General features: G+C 37.7%; 1 protein-coding gene across 1 annotated transcript in view; it reads left to right on the plus strand.

The window, feature by feature from the left end:
- Window positions 1-15,745, plus strand: part of LOC148940837 (phospholipase D1-like) — a 404,878-nt gene that overhangs the window by 63,893 nt on the left and 325,240 nt on the right. Inside the window, exon 6 of the mRNA XM_089105088.1 lies at window positions 8,775-8,895. Within this exon, the coding sequence (XP_088961214.1) occupies window positions 8,775-8,895 (121 nt within the window). The remainder of the gene's footprint in view (window positions 1-8,774; window positions 8,896-15,745) is intronic.

Consider the following 15,745-nt stretch of genomic DNA (forward strand, 5'->3'; position numbering starts at 1 on the left):
CCGTGAGGGGTTTCGCAATTTGGGCGTAATTGCGCACGAATTTTCTAAGGTAGCCAGTAAGACCTAAAACTCCTCTTAATTCTTTCATAGTTCTAGGGGGTTTGAGGTTTTCAACACATTTTATTTTATCAGGGTCTGGATATATCTCTCTTTGCGTCATCACTACTACTAAAAATTAAATTTTGGGTTGAAATAAATTTACTTTTTCGGGCCGGCATTATAAGTTGCCCTGTCTTAATTTCTCGAAGACCTCAGCTAATTTTGCTGTGTTGTTCAGTGTTTTCTCCCACGCATATGACATCATCAACAAAATGAATTATATTTTTTAATCCTCTTAACAGGGGTAATAAGGGTCTACATAGCGCGCTTGAACTTGTTTTAAGTCCAAAAGGTACTCTTAAATATTCATATGAACCACATTCAGCCGTAGAAAACGCAGTTTTATAGACATCTTTTTCGGCTATTTTCACTTGGTGGTTGCCTTGGGTGAGGTCCAAAGAAGTAAAAATTTAGTTTTTGCTTGAAATAGAGTCATGAATTTCATCTATTCTTGGTAAGGGAATTTTATCACTAACTACTTGTTTGTTAAGGGCTCTATAATCTACTACAAGTCTAAGATCGCCATTCTTTTTTGGTACCAAGATCACTGGTGCACTATACGGACTTATACTTGGACGTATAATTTCATTTTTTTCTAATTCATGAATTTTGTTTATTAACCATTCTTTGTGCTTATACGGCACACGATATGGCTGTTTCGTAACAGGACCACCAGTCGTTAAAATCAAATGTTCATAAAATGGTGTCAGTCCGATGTCATCTTCGGATGCGAAAAACACATCTTTGAAATTCCATAATAATTCGCATAATTTTTTCTTAAGTTCTAAGTCCGTAATATGATCCATTTTAAATTTGTTTAAGAAGTGCGATTTAGTTAGAGGGTATTTGTTAATTTAGGTTTTAATGCCATTAACAAGGTTTCTTTTAGAATTTTCCCATCTATTTAAATCATTTTCCGAGACAACTTGGATTTGAACTAAACAAGTCCCCTTTTTTATTGTAATTGTATCATTTTCGTGGTTATTAGTTACCCAAATAAAACCTCCTTTGTCGTAAGATATAATCTGTTCTTCGCATAGCAGATTTTCCGGAATATTATTTGTCGGAGTCACAAATCCTATTTTAAATTTGCTTTCTACTTGTTACATCATCTGTGATATTAGAATTCTTTGCTTCGTTATGGGAAGGGCTTTCGGTTTCAGTATTGCAAATCCATAATTTTTTTCTATATTTTCATTGTCTCTTGAATGTAGGCTGGCGCTGTACGTCAAGAGCGTAGGCTCTGCCTTAGCTGAATTGAGGATCACTACTTTTTCTCATAATTACGCTATTTTCTTGATTTCGTTTGACCTGTACTGTCGTATATCCTATTTTTACTTTTAACGATTCAATACACTTATTGTTTAAATTTAATTAATTTCCGCGATGTGTCTGAGAACAACTGATCAAATTCCTGATTAGGCCATGTCTTCCTTGCGAGACATGAGGTTCGAAAGATTGCAACATTATACCGCCAGAAATTTTATTTACTGTTACGTTGTCTTCGTAACCTCTGTTACTATTGCTTAAGGTAGAAATTTCTTCCCCTACCTTAGCCGGGTAGACAAGCCTTTCGTTTGCCACGTCTAATAGTACTCTATTAGACCTTAAAAAATTTTCGCCGATAATGACTTCATACGGAAAGTTATTGCATATTATAAAATTTGTCGGAAATATTCTATTATCCCTTTTTACGTGTAGGCGAATTAGACCTTTTGCATCCAATTTACGCCCTGTCAAGCTAATTGAATCGGGACTGTTAAAATTTCTCTGCTGCCTAATACGCGTAGGCAGCATCTTAAATACGCATGAGTTGATGATTTTTGCGACAGCACCAGAGTCAATTATAGCCTTAAAGTAAATATTTGCCACACAAAAATCATTAAATATAGGTAAATTATTATTATTATCACTACAAGACGGTAATACTATCAGTTTGGACCTATAAAACATTCTAGGTGCCCTCTGGGTCCAATTTATTTTTCTTAGGGGCCTGAAACGTTTCCCTGCGGATTTATCTCATGCATCGGTGCCTTTATTAGATATTCAGACATTTGATATTCCGTAGGTATATCGAATTGGTTTACATTTGACTGCCTTCGCCATGTATTATTACGATAGTTTGGATTTCTTGCGTCAGTGCCGGCTGGCGCTGACTGCCAATGCCGTCGGCTTGAAAAATTTTTATTTCCCGTCGGCCAATTAACTATTTTCCGTCGGCATCAAAAATTTGTATTTCCCGTCGGCAAATTTTCGGGATTTCTCGCATTATATTGGCTTTGGCGAGTATTCGGGTTTTCAAATCGGTAATTAATTTGTCTATTGGGGGAGAATTGTACAAATTTGGTTGGTACGCGTTGTAAGGTACTGATTGCCGCAATCTTCCCTGGCTATAGCCTAGTGCACCACTGGCGCTAAAATTTGTTCTTCCGAACAAATGGTTGCCATAATTTTGCGTTTATCGACTGCGATCCTTTGTGCGCGATTGGGGACATAACGGCACTCTTTCGCGATATGCTCAACACGATTGCAAATATAGCATCTTATTATTGTAGGGTTATTTTCATAACTAAATTGTTTGACAGGTTGAAAACTTACTGTTTTCTGCCTAGCGGGTTCTTGCGTTTTATTTCTTTGTGGCAGTGGGGAGTTATCCCTTGAAAAGAAATTGGGAGACGCCTGATCGCCCTTGAAGGTCAGGTTTGCGTTTGATTCGCCTAGGCTGTTTATTTTTGTTTTACTGTGATTTGCCACCATCATATCGACTTTGATTAATCGCCCTACCTACTGAACCGCAACATCTAACGTCTGAATATTTTTGGATATTACCATTCTATATAGTTTTGGGGGTAGCCCTTGCAAAAAGGTATTTAGTATGACTTTTTCATACAGTTCTCCTGAACCTCTTCCGTGTTTTGCTTCTACTGAAATACGTCTATTATCAAGATATTCTCTTACGTTTTGTGAATGGTCAAAGCGTACCATTCCGTGTTTTAATTTATTTGTAGAATTAGTTTCGATAAATCTATCTTTAAATGCCGTTAACGATTTGTCCATTGTATTTATTGGCAAGCTGGCGTCATCACCTATAGTATGTTCAATCTTCTGTAGAAAGGTTAAGGCCTGGCCTTTTAATCGTAATAGAAGCATGTCGACTAACGTTTCTAGTTCTGTTTTTGTTCATTCTACGAACTGGGCCAATTGGATATTAAATTTGTCTATATCTGATGGCCCATCGTATTGCGCGACTGATTTCCCTATTTCTATATTTTTCACGACCAACTTTTGCGCCATTAATAGTTCACTTAATTCTTCTGACATTTGTTTTTGCTTTTGAATTAACTCAAAATGAATTTATTATTTCCCTGAACCTTTTTTAGGGAGGTTTATTATCTCCTATGAGATATTTTAAAGGGTTTTCCTGTAATAGCTTAGTGGTTATAGGCCTAATTACTTTTCTTATGTCTGTATCTCTCCAATAATTAAATTTAAATTACAAAGTTTATAGCCTAATTAGTTCGCCCGTTTTCCTCCAATTTCCGACCGTGCCATTTGTAGCGATAAAATTTTTTTGAGTGGACGTTATTGTGGTAATAAAGATTGACCGCGTCGAATGTAATATTTTACCTTAAAGCTGTGAACTTACACCTTATAAGTTCTCCGATAGCGCCACTTATAGCGCTAAAGATTGTACCATCGAGGCCTGCGCCACAGCAATGGGGAGTAATGTTAATGGTTGACCGCGCCACCCGCTGAAAGCGAGAAAATAAAATAATTAGCTATGTAAATGTAACCTTTTTTCTTCGAGTTATCTGGAAATTAATTACTTCAAATATTATGTAGAAATCAGATCCCTGGGAGCGCTACTGTTGGAGGCATACGAACTAATTATCTGTCGTTTGACTAGATAAAGACATATAAAATAAACACAAGTAGAAAAGCAACAGTTTTATTGTGACTTACATATTTAGGTGTACAGCAGGGGTTCACTTCAACTGGCAACAATAATGACTGAATTGCAATGCCTGAACGCCGAAATAATTCTGATCTACTCATCCTCCAAAACAGCCCTTTTACAACGCTATAAAACATAATTTTTGTCCTGTGCTCTACGAGCTGACTCACAATCGGGCTAAGTCCTGTGGAGGGGGCCTCTATTTTGTAATTATGTTCGCAAACTCACTACATTATGCGAGCTATCTATCCAATAATTTTGTTTTAAATATTTCGATGATTTCAACGTTCACACTCTCTTATAACTTAGACTTCCTGCGAAACATTGTACCCAGCTTCTTTTTTATTACTAATTATCTTAGCGAAATTCAAACCGAATAGCGTCATTGTTTGCCTGAAGCTACAATGCAATTTCTCTTTTTGCTGATTAAGAATTTAGACTCTTGGAAACGGTATTTGAACTCAATTAGGGGACGTTTAATTTATGTCGGAATTATCTTTAGAAAAAAGGAATTTTATTTTTTGTATTTAAATATGTCACATTTTACTCACGGTACAGGTCGACCAGGTCTTAGTTATACGAGACGTTTTTGATAAATATAGTAGTAGGAAGAAGAGATTTTATGTAGCATTTTTAGACCTGCGTAAAGCGTCCGATAAGGTTGATAAATGGATTTTAATGTATAAGTTAATTGAGATAGGATTACCGAGGAGGATAGTTAGGCTACTGGTGAGTATATATGTAACAACTAGAGTTGTGGTTGGGAGTGCAAGGGGTGTTTTTTCGAATGAGATAGGACTAAGTTCTGGAGTTAGGCAAGGTTGTACCCTATCACCTAAGCTATTTGATTTATTTATTAATGATATGGGCAGGTATATAGAGACTAGAATGGCTCCGTCATTGGGTTTAGGGAATTTGAATCTGTCGGTGTTATTATTCGCAGATGACATGGCTTTGGTGGCAAAAAATTTCTGATTACTTTATGTTAAATAATCTGGAGCTTAATGTAAGTAAAAGTGAAATTCTTGTATTTGGTGGTGGGGATTATTCAGAGGAAAAATTTTATTATAGAGGGGTGGAATTAGCAAGATCTAAAAGGTTAAAAAATCCAGGTGTTTGGCTTGAACAAAAAGGAGGATGGCGTGAACATTTTAAAAAATCAATTAAGAAAGGAAAAGTAGCGTTAGCATCTGTTAATAGAAGTAAAATATTTGAAGGGGTAAATGATATAAAAGTAATAAAATACATTTTTGAAACAAAAATTAAGCCCGTAGTTCATTATGGATGCGAATTATGGGGTTGGGAAAAGGCGCCTCAGCTTGAGTCTTTGAAGTTGCAAGGTTTTAAGAGGTTTTATGGTCTAGAGAAAAATATCCACAGCCAAGTTCTTAGTGGGGATTTGGGGTTATGTGTACCAGAGTCGTGCTATCTCAATAATTAGATACTGGTTGAAAATAGTGCAGCTGCCGGAGTCAAGGCTAGTCAGAGGGGCATATATAGAATTGCTTTTCGTCAAAGAAGAAGAGAAATTGGCCGTCTAAGGTGAGGAGAATTCTAGATGATTTAGGGCTTTCATTTTGTGGGGAAATGGGAGAGGACCTGGTATGGCGGATAGTAAAGTGTTGCAGCTAATTGAAGGGAGAATTAAGGAACAGGAGCAACAGGTATGGAAGGCTAATGTAGAGCAGTCAGATAGCCGAAGAGGTTATAGCAAAGTAAAGAAAAGCCTAGGGGAGGAATTTTATCTAAATTTAGGTCTGAGTAAGAGAGAACTGAAACACTGAATCCAGCTGCAATCAAGCAATTTACTTTTGGATTATAATTTGAATAAATTGAAATGGCATGGGCCTGGTCCGGATTACAAGTATGGTTGTCTAATGTAAAAATTAAAGTGATAATTTGGTCCATTTTTTCCAACGGTGTCCAATAACTGACAATATAAGACCACGTTTTCTGCGTGAGGTACGTTTCCCGGATATATTGCAGCGCAAACGGAAAGAAAATATTGTGGGTACGACATGGTTTCTTGAAAAGCTCTCCAGCTACGAAAAGAATAAAAATTGTGTTCATATTATATGTGTATTTATTGTGTCTCTTTCTATGTTAATCTGTGTATGGCCTATGGCTAATAAACTTATTATTATTATTATTATTATCAAACCTGGCGGTAATGAACCAAATTATGATGATTTGTAAATCACCTAGCGAACAACGCTAAGTTGAAATTTTTTAAGTAGCCCTAGCTAGACCCCGGCGCCGCGCCGATAAGGGAAGCCTGGTGGCGGTGATGGCAAAAAATAGCAGCGAAAAAAATTTTGCGCCACCGCTGGTGATGTCAGTGGTGCGCCACCGGCACGATCATTGGTGACCGCAAACATTTATGTTTTGATCAGTCTTTCTCAAATCCTAGCTTTAATCTACAACAGATTTGGCCTATTAACGTGTTAGAAATTTCGCGAGTCTCTGTCTTGACGCTGGTCTTCTTTGTTGTTCATCAAGAGAATTAGAAATCTGGTAGAAACGAAATGGCTGTGACATTTCAGAACCCTTGCATAATAGTTGAAATATCTAACAGCTATGTATTCCTAATAGAATTAGTTATCAAAATTAGTAGTATTTTTTTTATCGAGCAACCGTCACCATCGAGAAGAACTGTCACCATTTACATCACAGCTGGGTTGGTAGGAAAAATCTTTCCCCTTAGCTTTCATACCATCAAACACCCCGAAGGGATTTGGAGGGTATATACCTTTTCAATCCAGATTGTTTTGATAATGAAGATCTGTGCTCTTAAATACAGACCAGCCAAATGTTTTTTTAGCCCATGAAGCTGGTGGCAAATCAGAGGTTCATCAGAGAGCTCATCAGAGGTTCTAACTCCAGCCCCATCCCTACCTAAACTGCCATCCTCTCACCCAATGCTTTCAGTAAGCCCTGTGATTTTGCAGTCATTGTGAAAAAGGATAGTATTACCTGAACAAGTAGAACCACATCCCAGCACCACCAAGGAAACATAATTCTTGAAGGAAGAAAGGAGGGCAGAGCAAAAGTGCTCACTGATACATCAGTCAGGGCCAAGATTGAAGCTGCCTTTGCTACAAGGTAGGCAAAATAGAGGTGGAAAAGAAAAAATGAAGCAACAAAAGCAAGCAAAACGAAGAAGTTCGTTGTGAAGAGATTTGGTGAGAAGACAGCACTGAGGGTGAAAATGAAACTGAAAAGGTTCAGACTGGGACTGTTGATGACCATTCAGACAGTTCTCTTCGGTAAGATAGTGAAAAGGAATGTGAATTTAGTTTTGATTTGGGTTGCAGTTGGCATCGTCGAAAAAGTCATCTGTGAGGCCATTAGGGAGAAGGTAGAACCTACTGCAGAGGTCAGTGTAATGACCATGAATGGTGGGAGAGGTAATGTGTGAAAATGGCTGGAACAGCCAGATCATGGACCTGATGCAGATAGTTGGGATAGGCTGACTACAATCTTATAGCCAAGCCTATTTAAATATGATTAGTTTTTCACAATACATGTCAGCGATTGAATCTATACATGATTGAGATACTTCAATTTTAAGATCCTTGGTCCAAGATTGGGTAGTAGCCTATTTTCCAAGATTAGACTCAAGATAAAAATTTGCAATTACAATCAGGCCTCTAGTATTAACTGTCTGAGCATTTAAAATAGTTACCATTGTATATAGGTGAAATATTCAAACTAATGAAATACTTATAAAGAAAATTTAGACAGAGTAAGTAGAGAAAAATTAATTTTCCAGGTGGTATAATAGATATAAACTATTGAGATGGTGATTAGGGAGATCTGCATTTGTAGTTTCCTTCCTATTCATTTCTGTCGATGTCTGAAATAGGTCCCCCTCCTTTAATCAGACACCTAGTCAGCTCCAGTGGTTTTATGACAAATAAGGAAACACATTAATTGTCGTTTATGTTAAATTCAGAATTTAGCAGTTTGGAACTTTAGAATTTTCATAGCATTCCTTTTCAAGTAACGCTGCTATGTCAAGGAATCAAAACCTCAGTATTTATAAACACCTGCCTATGGCAAGGCCTCAAGAAATATTGATTCTTTGCTAAACTGAAATAGAGAGGTCCTTAAATCTCATGTTCCTACCTGCAATTTAAGCTGGTGTCTGTTCGAAAGACATTTTTTAATTCAGTGGATGCGCTACAAAAACTAGTGCTGAATAAAAACTCACCCTGGAAGCACAAAAAATCCCTGCAAACTATTTGTGTGCGCACATGCTTCTTGTGCGATTGCTCGAAATCGCATTTGATTTCTAAACAGGAAAATCGAAATCCTTAACCACACGAGAAAAGAAAAGCTCCGTTATTGCGGTTGACGCAATAAAGAATAGGTTCAAACTAATTCAAAGTCAGAGTCGGCGGCACGCCGGTGGCGTTACGGCACTTCGGCGGCGATTTACCGGGCCCCTCGTCGGTGGCGTTGATACATGTGCCGGCACGGTGACGGGGTCAAGCCCTAACAATAAAACTACTCCATTTTCTCCAAAGCTTTTCATTTCGTTCTCCTTCTTAAAAAGTCAGTTTATCATACTATCTTTCCATTCGAAAGTAGGGACTTTACTTATTCCTTTGTTAGCCGATAATATCAGCACGTTGCAGATTTCTAAAGAATACTTAAATTTGGAAGAGCGAAAGAGAGAGACGTCTGGTAGAATTCATTCTTTTATTTCGTTTTGCAGGTTTCCTAAAAAGTCTGACGCATTTGTGTCTGAGGAAGAAATTGCTCGACGGTCTCAGCAATTGGAAAGGTACCTTCAGGCCTTAATAGAAAGGGAGGCTTTTAGATTCCATTTCGAGACGGTAAGTTAGGTCTATTTCCCAAGCTTTTAAAAGTTTCTCTATTCAAGTTAAGTCCCTCAATGGGACTTGAGAGACAATACACAGGATCTCTCCAAAGTATAATTAGGGAACAAACTATGCATTCTCGTTTTAGGATAAAGCCCATCGCAACACCACACAAATTTTGACGCTGAATTAAGCATTGCATATAACAACTATAACCTTCATCAAATGAGGTGTTTCCTAAGAATTTGTCAGTATATTCAAGCACATTCATGGATTCGTTGCCGGTGGGGGAAATAGGAGGGGTAGGATCTTTCAAAAAGTTTTTTTGCCGAAAAAGGGCCATATTTTTTCGAACTTCACAATAATTAGAATGTTTGTATATTTTGGCTCTTCGGGGGAAAGGGCGGTCTGGTATAATTTGTAGTAAAGGGAAAGAGTTGAATATACGATTTTAGAAGTAGAAGAAATATATGCTAACGGATCGGATTGAGGTACAAAAATTAATGTAAGGGTAAAGTAGTTTCAGTAATGAATTTCAGGTCAGAATTACTGATTTATGAGAAAGGGCAAAGGCTGGGGAGTCTTTGGTAAAATTATTGCTGTAAGGATTATTACTGTAAGAGATTTACGGCCAAATTAGGTAGATTAGGTCCCAAATAGTGAATGTCCTGGGCATGGATTAGAGAGGTAGGGACAGATGGAAATAATAGTACTAACCAAGGACATAAAGACGCTTTTAAACAATATTTAGCTACAGTCGTGATACGAGCGACTATTGCAGTTACCATCACTTGCTGCCTTTACTTAGACCAGGGAGACATGGGGGAGAAATTATTTTTTAAATTGGGTGTAAAATAAGGATGATTTGAGGTGGGCTACCTTGACTCGGGATTTCTCGCCACTTGAAATAAGAAAAGGCATTTGGGGAAGTTTGAGTTATACAATTACCAGTGTTTCTGTCAAAATTTTGGTAAATTGGAAAAGATTCTAACCTTGCTTTATTGTTGGACTGGTGTGTGGAATTTAAGGAGGGATTCGTCTGGGATAGGCACACATAAATACTTTGTAAACAGGTACACTTATTTGTTGTATTAATTGGGATTCTGCCACATTGTGACATTTATAGTAACCTACGAGTATCATCATTTCCAAATTGATTTGATTGTGGTGATTTATATATTGAATGAGATCTTTGTTAAAAATGTGCGGATTGGCATGTGAGACAGAGCTTGACTTAATTGACTTAACGCTCTCGCTCAGCAGGGTCGCCGACATAGAGGGAGCTGGTTGACATCGCTGTCAGTCTTCCCCAAGCAGCCCTGTCCAAGGCTAAGGTGGGGGCCTTATTTGCGTCAATGTTGCGGTTGAAGAGGCGTTGATTTATAACATCAGCCCATCTGGTGCGTTGCCTCCCTCGAGGACGTTTCCAGACATTTTCCAAGGGATTGAAGTCCGAATTTATCTTTGTATGTGTACTTGGTGGGAGGCGAAGTAAGTGGCCGTACCATCTTAGAGAACAAGCTCTTACTTGGGTGGAGAGGCTCGCTAACTTGAAGGTCTTCAGGATCTCAATATTGTGGATCTTGTCGTACCATTTGAAGCCTTCAACTCGACGCAGGTGTCTAGTTTGCATGGCATCGACTTTTCTTAGCTGTGTCTGGGTTATCGGCCATATTCTCAGAAGAGTACAGCATGATGCTTGAGACTGTGGCGTTGTAAATTCGGGCTTTTGTAAGGCGACTAATTTGCGGTTTGTGGAAGACTGTTCTCAGGAGCCGTCCGAATACAGAGTTTGCCTACGCTGATCAAAGTTTGCCGTAGCTGGCTGAGATTTCGGCGTCAAATGTGCCATTTGATGATATAATTTATCCGAGATAAGTGAACTGCCTTACCACGTCAATAGCTTTGCCGTTGATCGCAACGGTTAAGTGTGATGCCGATGCGGTCTTTTCTATGGGTATGATCTTCGTTTTCTTCCAGTTTATTTGCAGCCCAACTCCAGAGGCAGGGGAGGAGAGCGTCTCGAGTGCAGACTTAAGTTGGTCGAGATTTTTACTAAGGACAGTTACATCGTCGGCAAGGTCAGCATTAGACAAGATCCTCCGGTATAACTTATGCCGAAAAGGTAGGCACGGTATGTCTCGTTCAAAATTTGGTCGATGACGCAGTTAAACAGCTCAGGTGCAGCAGTGCAACCTTGCTGTACACCATCTTTGATGGGAAAGGAAGAAGAAAACTTTCCGTTAACAAGAACGGTGTTTTCTGTGCTGCTGTAGAGTTCTTTAAAGAGGCTGACTATCTTTGTTGGTAGGTCCGCAGCTTTCAGGGTTAGGTAAAGGGTCTGTCTCTCAACAGTGTCAAAGGCAGAACGAAAGTCAATGTGAGACAGAGAGCACTTTCTAACTAAAAGCCAAACGCTCGTTTCTTTTTTATAGTACGTTTTCTTATATTTTCTATTGTTAAAATTTTGATTATTTTTGTATTCATTTCTTGTCGGAGTATCGTTGCTTGTCTGAAAGGGCTTATGTTTGCTACCTGACATTTAAAACCTTGGACGGTGGAGCCTTGTGGGGTTTTAGGCTATTTTTCAAAATTCGCACAAATTTGTTTCTGCAACGAACTTTCCTCAGTATGGTAAATCGAAATAATAGCTACTGTGGATGTTTGAGAATGTTTTAATCAACATTAAAAGATAAAAAAAGACATTAATTCATTATTCTCTTATTTCAATACCGATTCGCAAGGACTCGATGTTACGTTGGCCACGTTATTCGAGCATCGGAGCATCCAAAGAATATTTGTCCGTCAAGCCCGATTACTTATCCTAATTATTAGCTTTCCATCACATGCACAAATAAACACCTACGGATACAAGAATAAAAACTTGGAGAGATGAATTAATACATACTGAAAAGTAATTATATAAAAGCATTTTGAGGCGACTGACTTTTCCATACATATATATATATATATATATATATATATATATATATATATATATATATATATATATATATATATATATATATATATATATATATATATATATATATATATATATATATATATATATATATATATACATATATATATATATATATATATATATATATATATATATATATATATATATATACATATATATATATATATATATATATATATATATATATATATACATATATATATATATATATATATATATATATATATATATATATATATATATATATATATATATATATATATGTGTATATATATATACATATATATATATATATCATGTATATATATATATATATATATATATATATATATATATATATATATATATATATATATATATATATATATATATATATATATATATATATATATATATATATATATATATATATATATATATATATATATATATATATATATATATATATATATATGTACAGGGATCGGCCGCAGTCACTTTTTGTCACTTTTGTCACTTTTTTTTGGACCTGTCACTTTTTGTCACTATTGCTGTAATTTGGTTACTAAAGTTGCTTTTTTTGCCGATTTGGGCCAATTTTTTTTGTTAAACAGTTTGTTTTAGTTGACTGTCAACTTTGACGTAATTCATAAAAAAAAGGTAAATCTTTCTTGGATAGTTTGGACTGTATTCCAAGACGCATAATGTATATGGCTGTGATAAACGTGGTTAGTGTGTGTGTGTGTTAAGATCTAGACTTTTGCAGATAAGATGATAGATTGAATTAGTTCTACAGTACCATAACTGCCTATGGTTCTTTTCAGGCCCTTGGTTTACTTAGCATCCTTTCTTGCCTGGCTGCTTAGCAAATGGACAGTTAGGCCAATATTCCTTCTGTATGTTTTCAGTGTTAGCCAGTTTCTTTGACTTTACACCGCTTCCTGTAAAAGGCATGCATGCTCACAAGTCTCAGAATGTCAAAATGTAAGATTAAAGTCTTGCTTTCATTCGTTTTTCAGTTTGTTTTTGTATTACCTTCATGGTTTTTTAATGTCTGTCCTAAAACCGATTCTTAAATCAAGTTACTGTAAAATAAGGGGTAGGACGAAATTTTTGGAGAGATGGCTCAGTAGAGAAAACGGTGCTGGGCATAAATTGAAAGAGTGGCACACAAAAGAGAGTGACAGCTCGTTCTATTGTAAAGTTTGCAAAAAAACACTCAGCTGCCAGAAAGGGTTCCAGTCCCTTCTTCAACATGCAGGTGCACAAGATCACAAAAAGAAAGCTTCTGTCATGTTAAACCAGCGTCAGTTGAGACTCGCTGTATTAGCTCCAACCAGATATCACCCAAACTCACAGAGTGATAATAGCGTACCATAAAAGAATCTGGAAATGCCCTGCAAGCGAGATGCAGCGTCAAGGGCGGAGATAGTTCGGGTTTTAAAGACTATTGTTCTTTTGCTGCAGCTTAATGTGATCATATTGCCGAGGTGTTCTGAACAATGTTCCCTGATGCTGCACCAGAAGGCTTGACATTAAATGCTAAAAAAAATTACATGCTTGTTGACGTACGCTATTTATCCATAGTTTCGAGGAATTTTTGTCGAAGACACCCAGAAATCTGACTGTGCTGGAATATGATGAAGCAACGAACAATGTTGGGGTAAAGGAGCTCCAAATAAGAGTTTGATGCTGGTCAAAAGAGCGGAAGCAAATGGCTAGTCGGCATTTTCGGACATAATATATGGGACATGCAACCAGTGAAGGTCCAGAAAATCCTGCTGAGCATTGAAGATGCAGAATTTTCACTTGAGAGATTGCTGATGCTTGCAAGTGATGGCCCAGTGTCAAAAGGAAAGTGTGGCCCATCTTAGACTCAGAAAAGAAAAAAAGGTATTCAAAAGGTCTATTGAATATGGGAACCTGCAATATTCATGCAGTGCATAATGCATTCCTGAAAGGGCTGCAAGAACTCGGGGAGGAGTGCTCTGATATGATCATCGCTGTTTTACCACTTTTACACGGGATGGCCGGCTCGTTCTGATGATTTCAACCAGTGCCAACGGAAAGTTAAAGTTCCTCAGCGTAAGTTTATGAAGCACGTCCCCACAAGATGGCTCACCATAGGGGAAGCAGCAAGCCGCTTGATGGAACAGTGGCCTGCATTGATTGAATATTATTGCCCAGGAATGCTAGAATTCGTGCCAAAGAAAAATTGTCTGGAGTACCTGATGTCAACTATAAAATATTTAAAAACTGTAAAATGGCTAAAAAAGCAAACAATGAAAACCGAAATTGAGCTTATTGTAAGCTCTGCAGCAACTTTCACCGCTTTTACCAGTGTATTTAAATGACAGTAGTCGTTAATTAATGTGGTATACTTTGAGCTAAGACGGTTACGCACAGCTCTTTTGGGGCAGATTGTTCTGGCTTATGATGTCGATCTTCGGATCCTCGGTGGTTTTGATGGCTTAGTCCGTATTGTAGATGTTTACCTACAGCAACCCTTGTGTAATGATTGCTGCCCTTGATTCTTAGATTCTGGATTCTTAGATTGGATTCGTTATTCTGAAAGACAGGAATTTTTTTTTCTGAGAATTAGAAAGCTTATCAAAGCTGCTATACAGTACCTGCTGACGAAACACCCCGTGAACAACGAGTTTTTCCGAAGTCTTGTTAGCCTAAGCCCTTCCAGTCCAGATTGCCAAAGAACGAGTTGCAATGATATCTTCCACATTGCGAGAGAACCTCCATTTGAAACGGACATTGAGCAAGTCCAGGGAGAATGATTGTTATTACAGTCAGATCCTGTGCCGCCACCCACAGAGAGTACTCGAATCGACAGGTATAGGCAAAAGATCCTAGAACTGAAGACGCCATCTGGTGAAACCGAATATCAGGCCATAGGTCGGATCATCTAGGCAGCTCTGTTACACTGTCATGCAAGTGCTGATGAAGAGGGAGGATTTTCTTAGTCAGCTCTGCTGATGACTAGCCATCAAGCATGTACCGAAGAGTAGACACTGAATGCTAAGGCTTTTGCTGTGTATGAGCTCCGCGAATATGAGAACAGACCAGTGTGTGTGCTGATCACAAAGAAGCTGCTTTGTCTGGGTAGATCAGCTAGAGCCAGCTATGAACTATTCCTTACTGAATGAAGACAATTCGAATCAGAGAGAGAGAGAGAAGCTTGAAGCTGAGAAGGAAGATGCTGCACAAGAAATCCGGGAGATGGCGCGGAAGAAGCAGAAAATAGCGGCCATAGAGTCAGACATTGTACGAAAAAAAGAGATGGTTAAGCAGAAGGAAATAGGCGATACCCATCTGAGAGAGGCAGGGGAACCGTTGAAGAAAGCTGTGGAAATGAAGGACTTCCTGTACATTGGTCTTGCTCAAAGTATGCCGGAAGCAGCATTTAAAGCTTGCTCCGAAGAAAGGGAAAGGGTAGAGGATGCTGAATCGATTGAAGTACTTGCACTGAAGAGAAAATGTTAACTAATTGATCGCCTTTCACAAAAGTCAAAGAAGTGATGACATAATATCTTGTGATTGCTTATACTTAGTCGTGGCGGACGCTGGATATTCAATAAGTCAGTTTTCGTTCCTACTACCCTAATCGAAAACGTACATTTACCGAAGTCATCGTTTGTGTAATTAAATAAAATCACTTGAAGAAAAAAATAAGGATTTCATCATTTCCGTCCGTAAGTTCTCGGGCTCTCATTGGCCTGTGAGGATCTTATGGTAATAATTTTGATCCTTGTAATCATGTGACTATGCTCTGACGGCTTCTGATTAGTCACTTTTTGTCACTTTCTTGGTGTCCTCAAGTAACTAGAGTCACTTTTCGTGCACCTCGTCGTGGCCGACCCCTGTATATATATATATATATATATATAT

This window comes from Artemia sp. Qi Xiang Cuo, chromosome 19 (assembly GCF_049724085.1).
Source record: "Artemia sp. Qi Xiang Cuo chromosome 19, ASM4972408v1, whole genome shotgun sequence".
Lineage (NCBI taxonomy): Eukaryota > Metazoa > Arthropoda > Branchiopoda > Anostraca > Artemiidae > Artemia > Artemia sp. Qi Xiang Cuo.